Source organism: Drosophila biarmipes, chromosome 3L (assembly GCF_025231255.1).
Source record: "Drosophila biarmipes strain raj3 chromosome 3L, RU_DBia_V1.1, whole genome shotgun sequence".
NCBI classification, from domain to species: Eukaryota; Metazoa; Arthropoda; class Insecta; order Diptera; family Drosophilidae; genus Drosophila; species Drosophila biarmipes.
The window spans coordinates 5,528,829-5,545,004 of NC_066613.1; the positions used below are offsets into that span (position 1 = coordinate 5,528,829).

At 45.5% G+C, this 16,176-nt stretch overlaps 4 protein-coding genes and 1 long non-coding RNA gene across 5 annotated transcripts; 3 read left to right on the forward strand and 2 right to left on the reverse strand.

Moving 5' to 3' along the window:
- Nucleotides 1-1,429: 1,429 nt before the first annotated feature.
- On the forward strand, nucleotides 1,430-2,939 carry LOC108030740 (tRNA (cytosine(72)-C(5))-methyltransferase NSUN6). The gene is made up of 2 exons (XM_017103787.3): nucleotides 1,430-1,560; nucleotides 1,670-2,939. The coding sequence occupies exons 1-2, from the start codon at nucleotides 1,495-1,497 to the stop codon at nucleotides 2,915-2,917; spliced, it is 1,314 nt and encodes a 437-aa protein (XP_016959276.1). The 5' UTR covers nucleotides 1,430-1,494; the 3' UTR covers nucleotides 2,918-2,939.
- A 98-nt stretch (nucleotides 2,940-3,037) lies between these two features.
- LOC108030868 (protein ARV1) lies at nucleotides 3,038-4,202 on the forward strand. Its single transcript, XM_017104016.3, has 4 exons — nucleotides 3,038-3,336; nucleotides 3,394-3,513; nucleotides 3,570-3,708; nucleotides 3,767-4,202. The coding sequence occupies exons 1-4, from the start codon at nucleotides 3,190-3,192 to the stop codon at nucleotides 4,111-4,113; spliced, it is 753 nt and encodes a 250-aa protein (XP_016959505.1). The 5' UTR covers nucleotides 3,038-3,189; the 3' UTR covers nucleotides 4,114-4,202.
- Nucleotides 4,203-4,357: 155 nt separating this feature from the next.
- LOC108030866 (WD repeat-containing protein 26 homolog) lies at nucleotides 4,358-7,688 on the reverse strand. The gene is made up of 3 exons (XM_017104015.2): nucleotides 6,693-7,688; nucleotides 5,481-6,433; nucleotides 4,358-5,396 (listed from the first exon to the last, which is right to left on the reverse strand). The coding sequence occupies exons 1-3, from the start codon at nucleotides 7,152-7,154 to the stop codon at nucleotides 4,916-4,918; spliced, it is 1,896 nt and encodes a 631-aa protein (XP_016959504.1). The 5' UTR covers nucleotides 7,155-7,688; the 3' UTR covers nucleotides 4,358-4,915.
- A 185-nt stretch (nucleotides 7,689-7,873) lies between these two features.
- On the forward strand, nucleotides 7,874-8,134 carry LOC127010824 (uncharacterized). Its single transcript, XR_007763632.1, has 2 exons — nucleotides 7,874-7,936; nucleotides 8,040-8,134. It is a non-coding gene; the product is annotated as an uncharacterized LOC127010824 (long non-coding RNA).
- A 1,819-nt stretch (nucleotides 8,135-9,953) lies between these two features.
- LOC108030812 (cyclin-dependent kinase 12) lies at nucleotides 9,954-16,160 on the reverse strand. Its single transcript, XM_017103911.3, has 8 exons — nucleotides 15,829-16,160; nucleotides 14,656-15,216; nucleotides 13,746-14,596; nucleotides 13,528-13,687; nucleotides 12,179-13,409; nucleotides 11,726-12,114; nucleotides 10,844-11,317; nucleotides 9,954-10,782 (listed from the first exon to the last, which is right to left on the reverse strand). The coding sequence occupies exons 2-8, from the start codon at nucleotides 14,862-14,864 to the stop codon at nucleotides 10,623-10,625; spliced, it is 3,474 nt and encodes a 1,157-aa protein (XP_016959400.1). The 5' UTR covers nucleotides 14,865-15,216; nucleotides 15,829-16,160; the 3' UTR covers nucleotides 9,954-10,622.
- Between the last annotated feature and the right edge of the window lie 16 nt (nucleotides 16,161-16,176).

Consider the following 16,176-nt stretch of genomic DNA (forward strand, 5'->3'; position numbering starts at 1 on the left):
AAAAAGATTTCCAAAATAGCTGAACCTATCCAGAAGTGATATATTTCTTTAATTTTTGAACTGGATTACAAAAAAAATACTAAACGGAATAAACTCGTAAATCGAAACACATTTTTGAAGTTACTAGATAATAACTGTAAGAAAACATTCGGGGACTGTTCCAAAAAATTATAAAAATCTTTTAAAACGGATTTATAACACGAGCCTTGAATCGAATACTAATTGTGCCATTTCCCATTTTTAAAATTGTTCAAAACAAAAAATAACCTATCTGGCTGAAGTTGTACCTAGATTAGATTAAAAATAAAATTTGTAACATTATGTTGATAATAAAACGCAGGAATGAAATAAATACAAAATATCTAACCTAATGCGGGCGGCCAGATGAAAAATGATGATGATTATAAACAAAAATTTATTAAAAGAAAAAACCATTTCACGGATTCTTGCTCAAAGGAATCGTTAGGTAAAGGTATGTATTTGTTAACAATTGTCTGGAAATGTCGTATGAATGAAAGGACAGGCATGTATAGAATCGGGTAGTGAATCTGACCAAGATTTATAAAGAGTTTCAATTGCTATGTTGTTGAGATGACTATGAGTTGAGATAAATGGTGCTGATTACATTGACGCCTACGCAGCTCAAGTTGCCGCGCTAGAGTGGGATTATATAGGGGTCTTCAAAATAAAATACTTTAAGTTTTTGTTTTAATTAAATTAGTCTAAATTATACTCCCCGGACTCAAGTTTGATCGGACTGATAGATTGGTAGATCTGACAGCTGTTTATGTTTCCCAGCTGGTATCCATACCACGACTTGAACATGTTTTCATTAAAAGTTATTAACCGATTAAAGTAGTGTGCAGTTAATGCTGATCTTTTTTTTAAATTAAAAATTTTTAAATTTTTGTTTTTTATACTTTTTTATATATTTAAACCTTAAGTTTGCCACGCAGATCAATATTTGGATACGTGAAGCGTCAAGACCTCAACAAATGGTAATCTGGGTGTCAAATTAAAAAAAAAAACATTGAAGAATCATAACTAATTATATGAATATAAATAGTGTTAATACATTTACATTAAAAGTATTTTTCTAAATATTTTAAAACATCACTTTGCAGAACAATGGAAGAGCTGGGTGTAATCCAATCGAAAAGTCCATTGGGAGGAGCAAGTTAAGCGGGACTTCACTCCCTTCATGGACATCCTGCCAAACGCATCCTCGCAAAGTAGCGGATTTAGTCTCGCTGTTCTATCCATCTGCAGGACAAGCCTTAAATGTTGTATTTAAAGAAACATCCATTTATTTAGGCGCGTCTTTTTAAAATGCTTCACTCGTTCCGCATGTATGTCAACAAAAGCAGCTGCTTGACGGTAAGACCGTGCTTCATTGCGAGCGAACTTTAAAGACTTTGGTAACACTACATAGAATACGATTTTTCGACTTGTGAAACTCTTAGCTGATCTGCTCTGCCTCATTAGCCGCACCACATGTTTTACCCTAAAACGCCCTTTGTGGGGAACCCCCTTTTGGAGGGCGACATCCTGAAAGTAAATGTACGTAGGTGAGCCTCTTCCCATGTGCGCGTTCATTCGCCTTGATGGGCAGAACTTGCCTTTTAATGCGACTTGCTAATCTGTTGATTCCCTTCCTGCTTCTGCCCAGTCAGCGGCGCTTGCTCCACTGCTGGAGTGGCTGTGCCGGACGCCCAAAGTGACCACGTATCGAGTAAACACCCTTCGCTCTTCCGTCGACGCCTTCAGGAAAAAGGTGGAGGAGAAACTCGAGACACGCTATGGTCAGGCCTCCCCAAAGGTGTATGGCTTGCCGAGCCTACCCGAGGTGTTGTGCATTGGTCCTCTGGCCGAGCGGTTGACCCAGACCTATGCCGACCCCGAGCTGAAGGAGGTAATAGTGGACACGAGTTGCGGAGCTGCGTTGCTCCGAGGTGCTCACATATATGCGCCGGGCGTCCTTGCCATGGAGTCCAACGCCCAGCTGGCTGAACTTGTCAGTGTTTACGCAGATCTGACTGGAAAATGCAAACGAGGGTCGGTCATCCGCTACGACAGTTCCGAGAAGATTTTCCTGGGTACGGGCAAGGTGTTAATGCAGCGCTATCAGCTTTTCAACAACTCCGACCAACCAGCCACCGGCATCGCCGTGGAAATGCAGGCCAACGTCAGCGGAGTGCCCCCGCTGGGCGACTTGAGCAACGAAGACGCACTGCTGCAGAACCTTCCCTCCATTGTGTGCGTGCGCGTCCTTGATCCGCAGCCCGGCGAACGCATCCTGGACATGTGTGCTGCCCCCGGCAACAAAACGAGCCACATCGCCGAGCTAATGGGCGACCAGGGATCCGTGTTGGCCCTGGACAACTCTGCAAGTCGCGTGCGCAGCATGCTGCCGAAACTGGCGGCTTACAGCAGCATTACGGCGCACGTATTTGACTCCACCAAGGCAGTGGCCCCTGACCCTGCCCGTAGTGGAGCGGTCCCTGGTCCTCCGTTTCCCTGCGGCAGCTTCGACCGCATCTTGTTGGACGCGCCATGTAGTGGCCTAGGCAACCGGCCTCAGCTGTCCTGCAGCATCAAGAAGGCGAAGGTCCTGCAGTCGTATCCCAACATCCAGCGAAGGCTTTTCGGGCAGGCAGTGCCACTCCTGCGTCCTGGCGGCACGCTGGTGTACAGCACGTGCACCGTCACCGAGGAAGAGTGCGAGGGCCTGGTCTCCTGGGCTCTTCGCAAGTTTCCCGAGCTGCGCCTGGTAGAGGCTTCACCGCGCTGGGGCGGTCCAGGGCTTCCGCTTCCGGATTTGGATGCAACCAAGGCGCGCCTGCTGCAGCGATTTGGACCCAGTGGGGACAGTACAGACACGGTGGGCTTCTTCATAGCCAAGTTTCAGAAAGACTGATAATAAATTAATCTACTGAAAACCTTCGTTTATTGGGCTCGTGAAATAAGTACCAGAAAATATTCACTTCTGTGCTTTTGAAAGAAAAAAAAATTGTAAGCTTGTCTGACACACTTTTCAGACTCTTCTCTCTGCAATTACAAATTGTGACAATTTTATAAGTTTCCACTTTTGACGACAAATTTCAAAAACAGTGGTTAACGGTTAGGGAGCCTGTTTCCGTATGATTCCGAATTTAGGAAACGGTCATACTCAACAGCTGGCGAAAACAAATGTTTGTTTATGCTGCAGTAAAGCAAAATAAGGATTGCACCCACTGTAAAATGACAGAAAAAAGGCGATTCGTCTGCGTTAACTGTGGGCACGGTGTCAAAGAACTTGTCAAGAAATACAGCAATACCCTGAAGACCACCCAATGCGTAAGTAAGTGAGTCATTGGAGCCAGAGCTGGCGCTAATTTCAACGACATTTCGCAGGACAAGTGCCAGCAAACCACTGATAAATACATCGAGTTTGAGGAGTTCATCATATTAATAGATGCACTCCTGTTGGACTCCTGCGCCTTCCGCCACATAATATACAATGGAGACTTTAAGGTGAGCTCGAGATCCTCGGAAGTCGGAAATAAGGCTCTGAAGAGTAGGCTTTTTAGCTGTATTGGAAGGTTTCGCTGGTGGTGCTGCTCCTGGAATCCTTTGCGCTCTGTCGCCAGAAGCTCCCCGATCCTCCTAATGCATCGTTACACGTCCATGAAAGGGGCTTCTACACGTACACCCTTCAAAATATGGGAGGTACTAAACCTTTGTTTTTCGATCGCAACACTTTTTGTACTATACTCTTATTTTTTAGATTACCTGTTCATGACGTTGTTGCTGCTGATAATTACAGCGACTCTCAGTATGGAATGGATAAAGCAAACGGGCCTTCGAAGGTTCCCTTTAACTGTCTTCAAGGTGGTGCTGATTTCCAACCTATCCAAGTTCTTCCTGCTGCCCATTTTGGTCTGGCGTAACAACACAACCGATTACGGCCGGAGATTGCACCACGTCCTGGTCATGGGCCATCACGTCTGCTCCCTGGTTCTCGCCTACGAGGCGGTCGGAGCCACTAGGAAGAACCCTCGATGGTGGGCCCTAACATTAGTTGTTCTGGCTTTCGCCTTCAAGGTGTGGTGGAAGAGCATTTTGCTTAGTTGAGATTTGATCAAGCAATATACAAGGCAGAAAACCAACTTCCTATAAACGATGGTATTGCCAAATAAATAATGAAATATATTAACATGTAATACGCGGTACATTAATTTGATCTCTTTGATGTAAGGTCTTAACGTAATTATATTTGAACAGGACATTATTTAAGATTATATATTATAAGTAGGTAAGAGACCCACTTTTAAGTCCCAAACCAGATAAAAAGAAAAATACCATCAAAAGAGCAAGCTTAATTTTTACTCAAATTTTATTGACCCAGGATAATCAAAGGAAACATCGACATTTTAAAAACATATATAGATCTATTTTTATTGTGTCTGTTGGTTATGAAATACGTCAAATCGTGTTACATACTAAATGTCGGAAACTGCATAGAACAAATCAAATGGCAATAATTAATTAATAAATTTAAAACCAAGCAAGTCGATTCCACTTTTGATAATTAAAAAGTTCGAGAAGAGTCGCTAATATAGGCCGGGGAATATTACTTCGCATTGCCATCAACATACATAAAAAATAAATCTGAGAACGAATTGATTTCTTGTTATAGCATAGTAGATATGATGTTATGCCTCTCCTTTCGTATGAATGTACTTAAGTAATTAATGCTAATCGTAAGTCATGCTGCTCATACATATTGTTGTAATGGCAGTTTGTAGCAACGACGACACCGACGCGCAATCAGAGCGGGACACATTCTGCTTTTATATCGAAATTAGGGCGCACTATAACTAAATCAGGATCCAAAATCTACCCCTCGCACATCCATTTACTACGGCTCGCGATCTTAAGTCATATTCCAGGAGGACGAAGACGAGCTAGAAGAGCAATCGTCGCTCTCAGTCGTTGCGCTACTGCCGTTGGGCTTGGGTCCCCAGATCCTCACTGTAGCGTCGTCGCTGGCACTTGCCAGCAGGGACGGGTAAACGGGGTTCCAGGACACACAGTTAACCGTCTTGGTGTGCCCGGCCAGCTTGGCCAACGGCTCTTCACGCTTGATGTGCCAAATGTAAACGACCTTGTCCTCGCTGCCGCTGGCCACGAAGCTCTCATTGACGCCGCCGAAGCAGGAGTGGATGGCGAAGTTGCTCTGTCGAATTCCCTGAAATCGGCGCACCAGGCACTTGTCCTCGATGTCCCAGAGATGCAGCCCCTGGTTGGAGACGTTTAGTAGAGCCAATCGGTCTGCGGAGTTGATGCTGAAAGTCATAATGGGATGTGGCTCCCTCAGAATATCGAAGTCTGAACGCGGGCTATCAAAGTTGTACCTGAAAAGAAATAATACCAGGTAATGTATCCCGCGGGCTATATTTTAAAAACAAACACAAATTGTCTTTATGAATCCCACTTACCCTCTGATACGGTAGTGATTATCCGCCGCTAAGATCGTTTTGTTGTCCGCCCGAAAGGCTATGCTGTTGACGCGCACGCCCTCCCAGGAGTCCACGATGGTGCCGTTTAGGTCGCACAAGTAAAGCTGACCCTTCTGGCCGCCACAAACAAAGCGAGCGCCATCCCGACTGAATGCGCCGCAAGCCAGGCTGTCCTCCAGTGACTGCGAGAACTTGACCACAAGCTTGCCATCGTCCACGTTCCAGATGTAGAGCTCATGGGAGTCCTCGGTGCCGCCAACGAGGATGAGCTTGGAGTCGGGACTCCAGCTAACGAAGCTCACGCTAAGCTGGGCCTGGCCGTCGAGAACACGCCGGTGCTTGAGGGTCAGCTTGTACGGATCAATATCCCAGATAATCACAGTGGAGTCCTTGCTACCCGTCGCCAACTTGAGGCCGTCGGGCGAGAACTTGCAGAACCAGACCTCGTCGCAGTGGTCGGTGAGGATCTGAATGGTCTGCATGGGAAAGCCGTCCGTAGTGCAGCAGTGGTCAGTAAGCAACGAGACAGTCTCCAGGTTCGTCTCCCACGCCATATCGTGGCATGGGCAGTGCTGGCTCTGCAGCTCGACGGCCTGCTGCAGAAGGGTGCGCAACCGTCGTGGGGACATCATCACCGACGGCGGCATGAACGTCTGCAGGCGCTCCATGACCAAGGCCCGGGACAGGATGCCCTTGCCCTCCCATTTGGCGCGTTGGTAAAGGTCTTGGTTAGTGGAACACATCATGTACGAGGACAGCTGGTGCACACGCGATATGTTGTGCTGCAGAGGCGTCAGCTCGCTGCGAAGGACGTGGAGGGCGTCCAGGGGATTGCCATCATCCAAATGCTCTAAATACTTTTGCTCCAGCAATATGAACTTCATTTCGGTGATCGTTGCCAATTTTCCATTATCGATTAATGGCTCTAAATCCTGCAATGGTAAAGAAACGTAGAAAATAATTTCGGTATAAAACTTGTACATCTGTTCAGATATACCGAAGAATAAATAAATTAGCTGTAGTGAAGAGCGATTCGACTGGTTCTAGATCTAATTTTGAAAATTAAAAGTATAAACATCAAACCATTTTTAAAACTGCACATTGCATTTCTTAAAGTTCTATGGTGGTTTATCACTTACATTTAGACTTAAAAACTAAAAGAATCTAGTACCCTTCAGCTGGGCTAGTTACCTTGAGGTCTGAATCTGCCTTTGACCAGTCCCCCATAAGGACATGTTCCCTAAACTTGGTGGCCGAGGGGTGTTCCAAGTAGCATCCCGACTCGACCATGAGCGTCTTCACCGACTTGTCCAGGCCAATGTCGTGAAGATACTGCCCAATCAGTCGAATGATCTCCTGGTTCGACTTGTCTAGCTGGACGCCGCTGTAACTGGTGTTCTCTCGGTTGTTCTCGCCGTCTACAATGCGACTGCTGCTGCCGTTGTTGTTAACGACGAAGCCATTGTGTTTAGAGTCGTGTCCGTTGGTGGCTGCGCTGCTGCCGGAAGGAATCTCATCCCCGATACCAACGCTTTCCTCGCCACTGCCGGCGCCCTCGCGGGCCACGTTCTCGGCGCTGCCGCCGGAATTGAGGGCGGAACCCTCCAGTGGCCTGGAGCAGGAACCGCTCGACGTGGAAGTGGTGCTCTGCATCGTTGCTTCGGAGCCGAGTGTGTTGCTGCTGGTGTGATCCCGTGGCCTCTTGTTGCTGTCTGTCGATTTTCTCTGCACTTTGGTGGGACTTCCGGATGCGTCCGTGCTGGGTCCTGTCGAAGTGGAGGAGTTCAATTGGTGCTGTAACTGCTGGGCCGCTCGCGACGTGGATGCCGCATCTATTGATCTTGCGGCAGCGGAAACGGCGGATGAGGACGTGGAGCCTGAGCCTCCTGAGCGACGACCCTTTTTGCGCGGCGGCTGGTCCTCGGATGAGGCACCAGTTGCAGCAGCCTTTTTGTTGTTTCTATCAATTTTGAGTCCTTTGCGAACGCGGCAGCAACAAGCAGGCTCTGCCAACGGCTCAGCCTCTCTCCCGGACCCAAATCCCGATGCCGAGCAAGTGCCTCCAACCTGGACCGTGCCTGATGGGCCTAGGCGGCCTGAGTCGACGATTGCACAAGGGGTGTCAGCGTGATTGTGGCTCCGTTTCTGGCAGTGATAGCACTCGCTGATAGCAGTTCGATCTACGACCTGCGAAGAAGGTATAGCACATTATATTTCAGCTACTTTGTAACAAACTGTTCGTAATCTTCCTATTGATTGGGACGCCGATAAAATGCATAACACTCATGGAACCCCACTGTTTTAGGTTTGATCTACAACAGTTTGTAATCTCCCCTTCGACTACGAGCCTGGCAATACTACTACCCAAAAAACTTAAATGCAACCCATTTGGTCGCCCTACCGCCGACTGAAGTCAATCAATACACAATTCAAGGGTATTTGCATTCGGCTAGTTTACTTCCTACACATCACATTTGTGGCTACATATATACGTATGTACAATTTACATGCACTTTACTTACATATGTACATCCCTAGATGATGGCTGCACAGTCGCGGACAAAAATGTTGGCACTCGTAAACCCAAAAGCAACGTGAAAAGGCCAAAATATATTTACAGTTCACACAAATAATTAACCTGTCTCTAAATTGGGGCAGCAGAATATGCACACAAACTTGTAACGGGTCGCTTTTGAAGGAAAGTAAAACTAGCAGTATAATTTTCGATGGTCTGTTGACGAAAACGGGTTCACCCACACCACTGTGGAAATGCACCCCCATATCATAGACCTCAAACAATGGGCTTTATTGTAGAAGAGAACGCAATAGCGATTTTCACTCTTTCCAGCCCAATTTGTTTAGAAAATATTTATAGTTTAGGGGGTCAAAATAAATAACTAAAATAACAACAAATTAGGAACAACAATGAGTAGCCCAATTTTAAAACGGGCAGAGATTTACTACGTCGTACACGATAGCAGCGAAAGTTTAAAGATAAGCGTATTTCGGGGCACTTCAGGAAAGGAATAAGAATCTTAATTAGCCAATACTTCCGCCCCCGACTGTGGGAGCTCGTATTAATCAGCTTTGCTTTGTTTTCGGTACAAAGGAATGAGAAAATACATCTATTTACATACACGCACACATTGTTTTCCTCACTTTCTTTTCAAAATGTCTGGACCAAGACTAGGTTACCAAGGATTGAAAACAGTTAGGCACCCTGGTTAAGAGGGCCTCCACTCAGCTGTCTAAGCTTCGCTAAAACACTCCACTTTCCACTGCATTTCTCTTTTGGCCTTCCAGGTGCATCGTAAAAATCGTGGAGGTATAGGTATACAAACATACAGGCTCCCACAGATGCAACCTTTCCCATTGTTTATGCTTCTAAATCAGGCCATCTTGAAGGCCAATCCCGAGTTAGATTCATCCCGGGACGTTGGGCACACACCGTTTAACAGATTCTTAATTGTCGGGATTGCAATTAAAAAACAAAGGCGAACGACACAATATACATACAAATCTGATGATGAAACGCACTTATATGCTGCACTTAGTGGGACCATTCGAAAATACCAAACCGATTCGTTACCCGCTAAAAATACTAACCGTTTTTCCTTTGGAGTGACCGTTCGCTTCGCTCAACAATTTAAATTTTAATGTAATTTATTTAGCAAGAACTTATTATTTTTAATTCCTTCTCTATGATCGTATTTTGATCTTTTCCATTGTCACTTGATGATTTGAGATTCGGTAATGCCTAAGCACTGAACTAGCTGCAACGAAGAAAACTTAAAGAAGTATTTACCTATGTAAATACTAGGATTGGGAACACATAAGAATTGGATAAACTTTTTTTTGAATCTTCCCAAAAAAATTATAAATTTGTTGTTATATGTGCTATAATTTAAAAAATAAAGATAATTTTTAAGTTTCTTTTTTAAACCCCCCTCCCCCCATACATTTTTTTAACTTTGCGTAAGAACTGTAAAGAGTACTACATTTTCAGGGACATACCTCTGTACAGAAGTTGTTAAAATGGATTCATTTAACTTATTTCTTTTGCTGATAAAAAATTATTTGACCAAAAAGATTTTTTTAACATAAAGAATAGAAGAAATATTTTTAAAAATAACAAAATGGTAAGCATTACAATTGGTCACAAATAAAAAAGTTAGATGCGTCTACCTAGCTACCAATTAATTAAAAGTACACGTTGTATATTTCACTTTTATTAAGATAGGGTTTAATGTACCAAAAATGAAATTTAGTCGATTTGATTCGCGTTTTGAGATATTACTTTTGTTGATCGTGTGTGTGACGGTAGAAATGTTCAACCTATTTACAAAATTTGAAATGATTTGATTTCAGTCTCACGCACATCATGGAAAGAAATTCTGATGCTGTGTGCGCTCAAACATCATATTTAAAATATAAACTTATGAAATGCCAGCATATGGGTAAATTAGTACATATTTACTTGATAAATTCATTTATAATTTACATTTTCTTAAATACTTAACAATAAACTAAACTAGTCAATACACTATCTGTAGTCTATTATTATTTAACAATTTGTTTACAATTAAAATGCTAATCTTTAACTGCTTCACAATATACGCTTAGTTCGTAGCTTTGAAACATAGTCACTTACAAATCGCCTTGGATGATACGATTACGTTCTGAGTTACTAGTTTACATTTTCTTTACGGGACCTTGATATTCCCGTTCATGCACGATGTCTTCCGATTGCCAATTTACGATTCCAAAATTAAAAACACTGATAGCAATGCAAATTAAATTAACTGTGTAAAACCATGCTATTTTAAAAATGTATCTGCGATATATATAACACTTCGTTTATACAGCGATTGATTAAATTGGCCCAACATATAAAGCAATTTGTAAATGTAGCCAAGACTTTATTGAAGCTGTCTTAAACTCGACAGCGGCTAAAGCAAGTCCACGTCAACCCATTCTGGCCCTGTCCAAGGATAACAAAATCCTATTATTGGTTACGTTATTGCTAGTTACGGCTAGTTACTAGTGCCACCAGGAACACTCATCGCCATCACGCTGTTTGTAGTTCTCTTTTACATTGAGAAACGAAGCAAACAGCAAATGCTAAGCGTCTCCCACCATGGCAGCTCCATGCTGTTGGTATTTGGTCGAGGCTATTACTGTGGGAGGAAGGGATTCCTGTTGTTCCCGCAGCTGACGACGGCGCTTCTTACTCCAAAGCTCGTGGCAGTCTTGCCACGTAGGCAATTGTGGCGTTGGCATTCTTTAAAAATACAATGGTTTAAGTTGTTTTCTTGCGATACCACACAGCTTTTTAAACTTACTCGTCGGGGTTGATTTTCTTCAGCCACGGCGACCGGAGCGCATCTTCGGCTGTGATACGCTTGTCCGGATCCAGGTCCAGCATTTTGTCCAGCAGATCTAATGCAGGGGCAGGCATGAACTCGAAGTCTTCCCGGAGTCGACGGCGATGCGTCTTTTTTTGCTTGAGAGTGTGGAACAAAGGCAGCTTAATTACATTCGGCCACACGGCAGGAACCGGTGATCCGCAGATCTTTGATATCGTTTCAAGCTGAGCCATCTCCGCATTGGCTTGGAACAATGGCCGCTTGACAAAGAGTTCACCGAGGATGCATCCGCAGGACCACACGTCTATCGACGGACCGTACCGCTCCTCACCCAGCAAGAGTTCGGGCGGTCGATACCAAAGAGTAATAACTTTATTTGTGTAGGGTCGCTCCCGATCATCTGCGTTGTATAGTCGTGCAAGTCCAAAGTCCGCCAGTTTAACTTGTCCTCTGCAAAAGGCATGGAAATATTTTAAATTCTGCGGACAAAGAATTCATCATTCATTCATAAAATTATCGTTTACAAATTTTTAAAACCATTTTCGTTATTTATATGTTTTGACCATTTTCTAAGATTTTTTTGGAATGTTCTTAAAACAATTTTTTTACCTAAGGGTTGGATTTTCCTGATCATTTTCTTTTTCTTCTGCATTCAATTACATTTTTAAACTTGAGAGTTTAGAGAATAACTTAGGCGCAGTGTAAAAACATTCTACGTTTTAACAAATTCTATAAAGGTCAAGTTTGATAAGCGGATGGTAATGATGATAACGGGGGTTACGCAGTTACAGATAAAATATTTTTTTCTTGTAATTAAACTTTTTTTTTTTAATCCACACAAAAGTTAAATCTTCCCACCTGTTGTTCATTAAAATGTTTGAACACTTGATGTCTCGATGCAGAAAATTTTTTTTGTGGCAGTAGTTGAGACCATCTAGGAGCTGCTTCATAATGCTAGCGTTATTCTCCTCATTGAAGTCGACCATGCCAGACTCGAGCAGGCCCATCAAGTCGTGATCCATGTACTCAAACACCAGGTAGAAGGATCCCTTATCCTTACGGAACTCCACGGCATCCTGCTTATCTGTCACAATTTCATGGAGGTTGACTATGTTACGATGGTTCAATTGTCTCAATATTTTGATTTCGCGCACAGCTGTGATGGGGAATCCCTCCTTCTCGTGCTCGAGCCGGACCTTTTTCAGAGCTACCATTTCATTGGTATGATGATCCCTTGCCTTGTAGACCTGCAAGTATAAATTACAAATCATCAAGCATATCATATAGAACACACAAACGTCTGCTTCTAACCTGGCCGTAAGTTCCCTCTCCTATTTGCGCAATCATTTCGAAAACATCAACACATCGCTCGCCCCAGTCGCGGACGTTGTTCCTCGAATCCCGACGGTTTAGTATCACTGGGCGCCGACGGGTGGCTCCCAGACCACTGTGACTCTGCACGTTGCCACCAGAAGGGGCATCAAAGTCCTCGGGGCTGTCAATAACATCGTCGTCGCCACTCAGCTCTTCGCTGCCGGGAATTACCGGTGGCATCGGAAGATTAAGCACGCTCTTGTTGGCACTGATGCTAGAGTGTACATTCTTTTCGTCCGACTCTTTTTTCTGTGCCGGCGAAGGAGATCTCGCATTGACCAGGTCGAGGGCATTCATCCCAGGCGGTAGCGGCAGAGAGGTAAGACTCTTCGGCTTAGAATAATTCTTAATGGCCGAAATAGGTGGTACCAACAAAGGTTGCTTCAACGGCGTAGAACTGTCCGGAACGTCGGCGTTGGGACCAGGATTCGAAGCCACAGTCTCGTTCTCCTTGTTTGGCATGGGAATGTTGTTGAGGTCCAGATCCGTTTTGCTACCCAGGACTTCAAGCCCATTGGAAGTCGTCGCCGCCGCTGCGGGTGTTCCACTTCCAGGGCCAGATCGACCATCACCCGTGATGGGCGTGTTGCCATCCACCGAGGAACTGTTGTCGTTAATGGTCAATGCACCGTTGCTGTTGCTATTGCTATTGCTGTTCTCCTCCTGTCGCTCAATGATTTCCTTTAGTGCTTTCTGCCTTTTGTGACGGTCCTTGACGAGCTCGGCAAATAGACTTGTCTCGCTGATCTTTTTTATATACTCTTCGCGCTTATGTCTCAGATCCCTGGAAGTAGGAGATCGGCTGCGCGAGGCGGAGCTTTCGCTGCTAGCCGAACTGGGCGACCGCCGACGGCTGCCTCCTCTGGTCCTTTGCCGCATCCTTGGCGAGCGACGATGGTGATGGTGATGCGAGCTGGAGGCTCCGACTGGCGACGGGGGTGAGGCCTCCAAGTAGCGTGAGCTGGTTCTCGGCGACCTCGAGTAGCGATCGCCAGAGGTACCAGAAGCACGCTTGGATCTTGACGTATGGGAAGTCGGCGAGCCAGCCGTCGTTCCGTACTTGTGTTTGTGACTGCTGCCATGTCGGAACGCATTCGAGCCAGCTCCACTAGACGACTGGCCACCGACAGGAGATTGTCGACTACGAGAGTGCTGCACACTAGGGCTCCTGAAAAAGAGTTAGAAAAGTATTCTTGTTAATTCCGTAGTTAATGTTTTAGGCCAATTCAGCTCAAGCAACCCTACACTTTTATATAATCGGCTGGTTTGAGCCAGTACCTACATACCTTGATGACCGTCTTGAATACCGATCCCTGCTGTAGCGCTCGTACTTGCTAGAGTGATGCCTACTGTGCTCAAAGTTCCCGAGACCTACATCCCTGCCATCATTAAACTTCCGTCGCTTGTGGGGGGGTGTACTCGGCTGGTGGTTGTAACGATCCAGCTCTGTGAAATTTTCCCCAGTTAAGTAACCAAGATGTACCAAAATTTAAGCAAAACCTACCGGGTGATAATCGTTTCACCTTCCTGGCATCGTGGTTGCTAGAACCGGCACCCGAGTAACGACTCTGATACCCATGATCGTGACTGGAGCGGTGATGCGCATTCACTTCCTCCTTGTGGGGACTACTCACATAGCGAGAGCTGCGTGAATCGCGCGCCACTGACCCACCACCACCTCCACCACCGCTAGAGGAGGTGTAGTGCGACGGCGGAGGAGTGCGCGGGGAGTTTCCAAACCGCGGACCGTTGCCACTGGAGCGGGTGGAGGGTGGAGGGGAGCGGTGTCGGCTGCTGCTCGTCTGCTTGTTCGTTACGGTGACCTGCAGGTTGCTACCCAAGGCATTGCTGGTCGTCTCCACGGACGAATCTCCGTAGTAGGTGCTATTGGCGTTGGGGCGACGCGCCGGCGGCGGAGTGGCCGGCGAACAGCTCTCCTTGAGGTTGTGTGGAGTGAAGGTAGAAGGCGCGGCGCTCACCGTTCGCTCGTTGCTTTTGCTGGGAGCCGTTGGCGGGGTGTATCGCCGATCGAGTAAGGCATTTATGTCGTTGTCCGACATCGAATCGATGCTGGAGTACGACTTGGCCCTCTTCTTCTTGCGCTTCTTGGATTTCTTCTTCGACTTATGTTTATGCTTGTCCTTCTTCTGCTTCTTTCGCTTCTGCCGCTTCATCTCCGCTTCGAGTTCGTCGGTGTCGATGGAGTCGCTGGACATGTAGATCTCCCTGCCCCACAGCTCGTCCTTCGAGGTATTGGACGCCTGCGACGGGTCCTCCCGGTTGGTGGCCTCGCTGCTCGACGTTTGCCTCGATCCGGCCACTGCAGGATCGTTTGAGTCTTCTGCTCGTCTATTTCTGCAAAAGAGAGGGGGTGTTACGACCGCCACATTCAAGAGACAGCATGCGCTGCTTACCTGTAGTTGTCATAGCCCTCCTTACCGGGCTTGGCACCAAGACGACTTTTGGGGAATTGATTATCCGCAGCAGGCTTTGGTTTCTTTATGTTCCCGGCTCCCTTGCCGGCGTCCGCGTCCAAGTCGCCGGCCTCCTGGTCCGAGAAGTCCTCCGAGCTGACGTCCGAGTACTCGACAAGTGCGGTGGCCGCTGCGGAGGATGCATGCATCGTAGCGTCTCGACGGGTTGAGAGCACTCGCAAGATCCGCAGACACCAGACTCAGTTCTCTACGGTTCGTGCTGGGTTTTCGTTGTCTGGATCGCTATTTTTACTCGAACTGCCAGTAACACCCCGGCATCCAAGTTTTTTCTTACTGTGCGGTGAGATTTTCCTCGGGAGCAGCTCCAATATTATTTACATCGCTGCCTCTAAGCACAAACACATATTCGTGTGACGTTTTCTTTACATGATTATCGTGGCGATATGTGCTAGTTCACAGCGTAGCAGTTGCGCAGGCAATCGAAAAAGTCTGGAGCTTCACGGCACTGCTTTTAAAAGTCGATTTAGTGTAGGGTTTCCACTAAAATTAACATAAAAAAAATTTATAACTTGTCATTTTAAGGTTATAATGAAGTGGCGAGTGTGACCAAGAATCGCCTTGGTTAATAACTGCAGAACGCGTGTTGAGTGACACTGCTATTTTAGGGATGAATATCGCAGGTCACACTATATTATTCCGGAGAAATAATAATTATTTTCTTTCTTTAATTATGACTTTAACTAAGCCTATGCTTTTAAATTATGATTGCACACGTATTCTGATAATTTATATTGAGAGGATTTTTATTGCAAATATGATTGCACAAGTATTCTGATAATTTATATTGAGAGGATTTTTATTGCAAATATACCCAAGGGTAATAGGTAGACAGAATGAGAAAGTTCGAGACCCTGCCGTAAAGACTGAAAGTACAAAAGAAAACGCGGTTGAAATCAGATGTTCAAAATCATATTTTTTAAATTATCTAGAATTTCTGGGGGCACCTTCCAGCACTGTTTTAACACTGTTGCTCTTCGGTGACGCAGTGTGCGAGGCCAAGGTTGTGTGCGTGCCTATATGTATGGGACACAGCCGCACATACGTACAAATGTAAGTATGTGGGTCACTTTATTTTCTTTTCTTCGGACTTACCAGTTTTTAGGTGTAAATTATGCAAACATCACTCGCTAAAACCACTAATGCCGCCGCAATTGCCGGATCGCGCGTACCTTTGTTTTGGCTGTCGGCAAACGCACTTGCTGATGCCCTTAAATTATTAAATAACACGGCCGTCACAGACTCGTACTTGTTTATGCTTGCGAATCGTATTTATTGCGCGAAGGCTGCGTCTGGTTATTGCAGGATTGGTACAGGTATAGATAGTTTGTTCAAATGCAGGTTACATGTCTCATTAGGCATTGTTTCGAGTAAAACCATCAGAATAATTTCGCCATGATTTTCAGCATTTGCAATGGCTGGCAATATTCTCGGCGATTAATC

Excerpts from the sequence above, each read along its gene's own strand:
- LOC108030740 (XM_017103787.3), top strand. The coding sequence starts at position 1,495 with ATGTTTTACCCTAAAACGCCCTTTGTGGGGAACCCCCTTTTGGAGGGC. Across the intron at positions 1,561-1,669 it reads GCGACATCCTGAAAGTAAAT|TCAGCGGCGCTTGCTCCACT; the intron begins GTACGTAGGTGA and ends GCTTCTGCCCAG.
- LOC108030868 (XM_017104016.3), top strand. The coding sequence starts at position 3,190 with ATGTTTGTTTATGCTGCAGTAAAGCAAAATAAGGATTGCACCCACTGT. Across the intron at positions 3,514-3,569 it reads TATACAATGGAGACTTTAAG|CTGTATTGGAAGGTTTCGCT; the intron begins GTGAGCTCGAGA and ends TAGGCTTTTTAG. Across the intron at positions 3,709-3,766 it reads CACCCTTCAAAATATGGGAG|ATTACCTGTTCATGACGTTG; the intron begins GTACTAAACCTT and ends CTTATTTTTTAG.
- LOC108030866 (XM_017104015.2), bottom strand. The coding sequence starts at position 7,154 with ATGCAGAGCACCACTTCCACGTCGAGCGGTTCCTGCTCCAGGCCACTG. Across the intron at positions 6,434-6,692 it reads AGGCAGATTCAGACCTCAAG|GATTTAGAGCCATTAATCGA; the intron begins GTAACTAGCCCA and ends TTACCATTGCAG. Across the intron at positions 5,397-5,480 it reads AATCACTACCGTATCAGAGG|GTACAACTTTGATAGCCCGC; the intron begins GTAAGTGGGATT and ends ATTTCTTTTCAG.
- LOC108030812 (XM_017103911.3), bottom strand. The coding sequence starts at position 14,864 with ATGCATGCATCCTCCGCAGCGGCCACCGCACTTGTCGAGTACTCGGAC. Across the intron at positions 14,597-14,655 it reads GAGGGCTATGACAACTACAG|AAATAGACGAGCAGAAGACT; the intron begins GTAAGCAGCGCA and ends TCTCTTTTGCAG. Across the intron at positions 13,688-13,745 it reads GGTGAAACGATTATCACCCG|AGCTGGATCGTTACAACCAC; the intron begins GTAGGTTTTGCT and ends AAAATTTCACAG.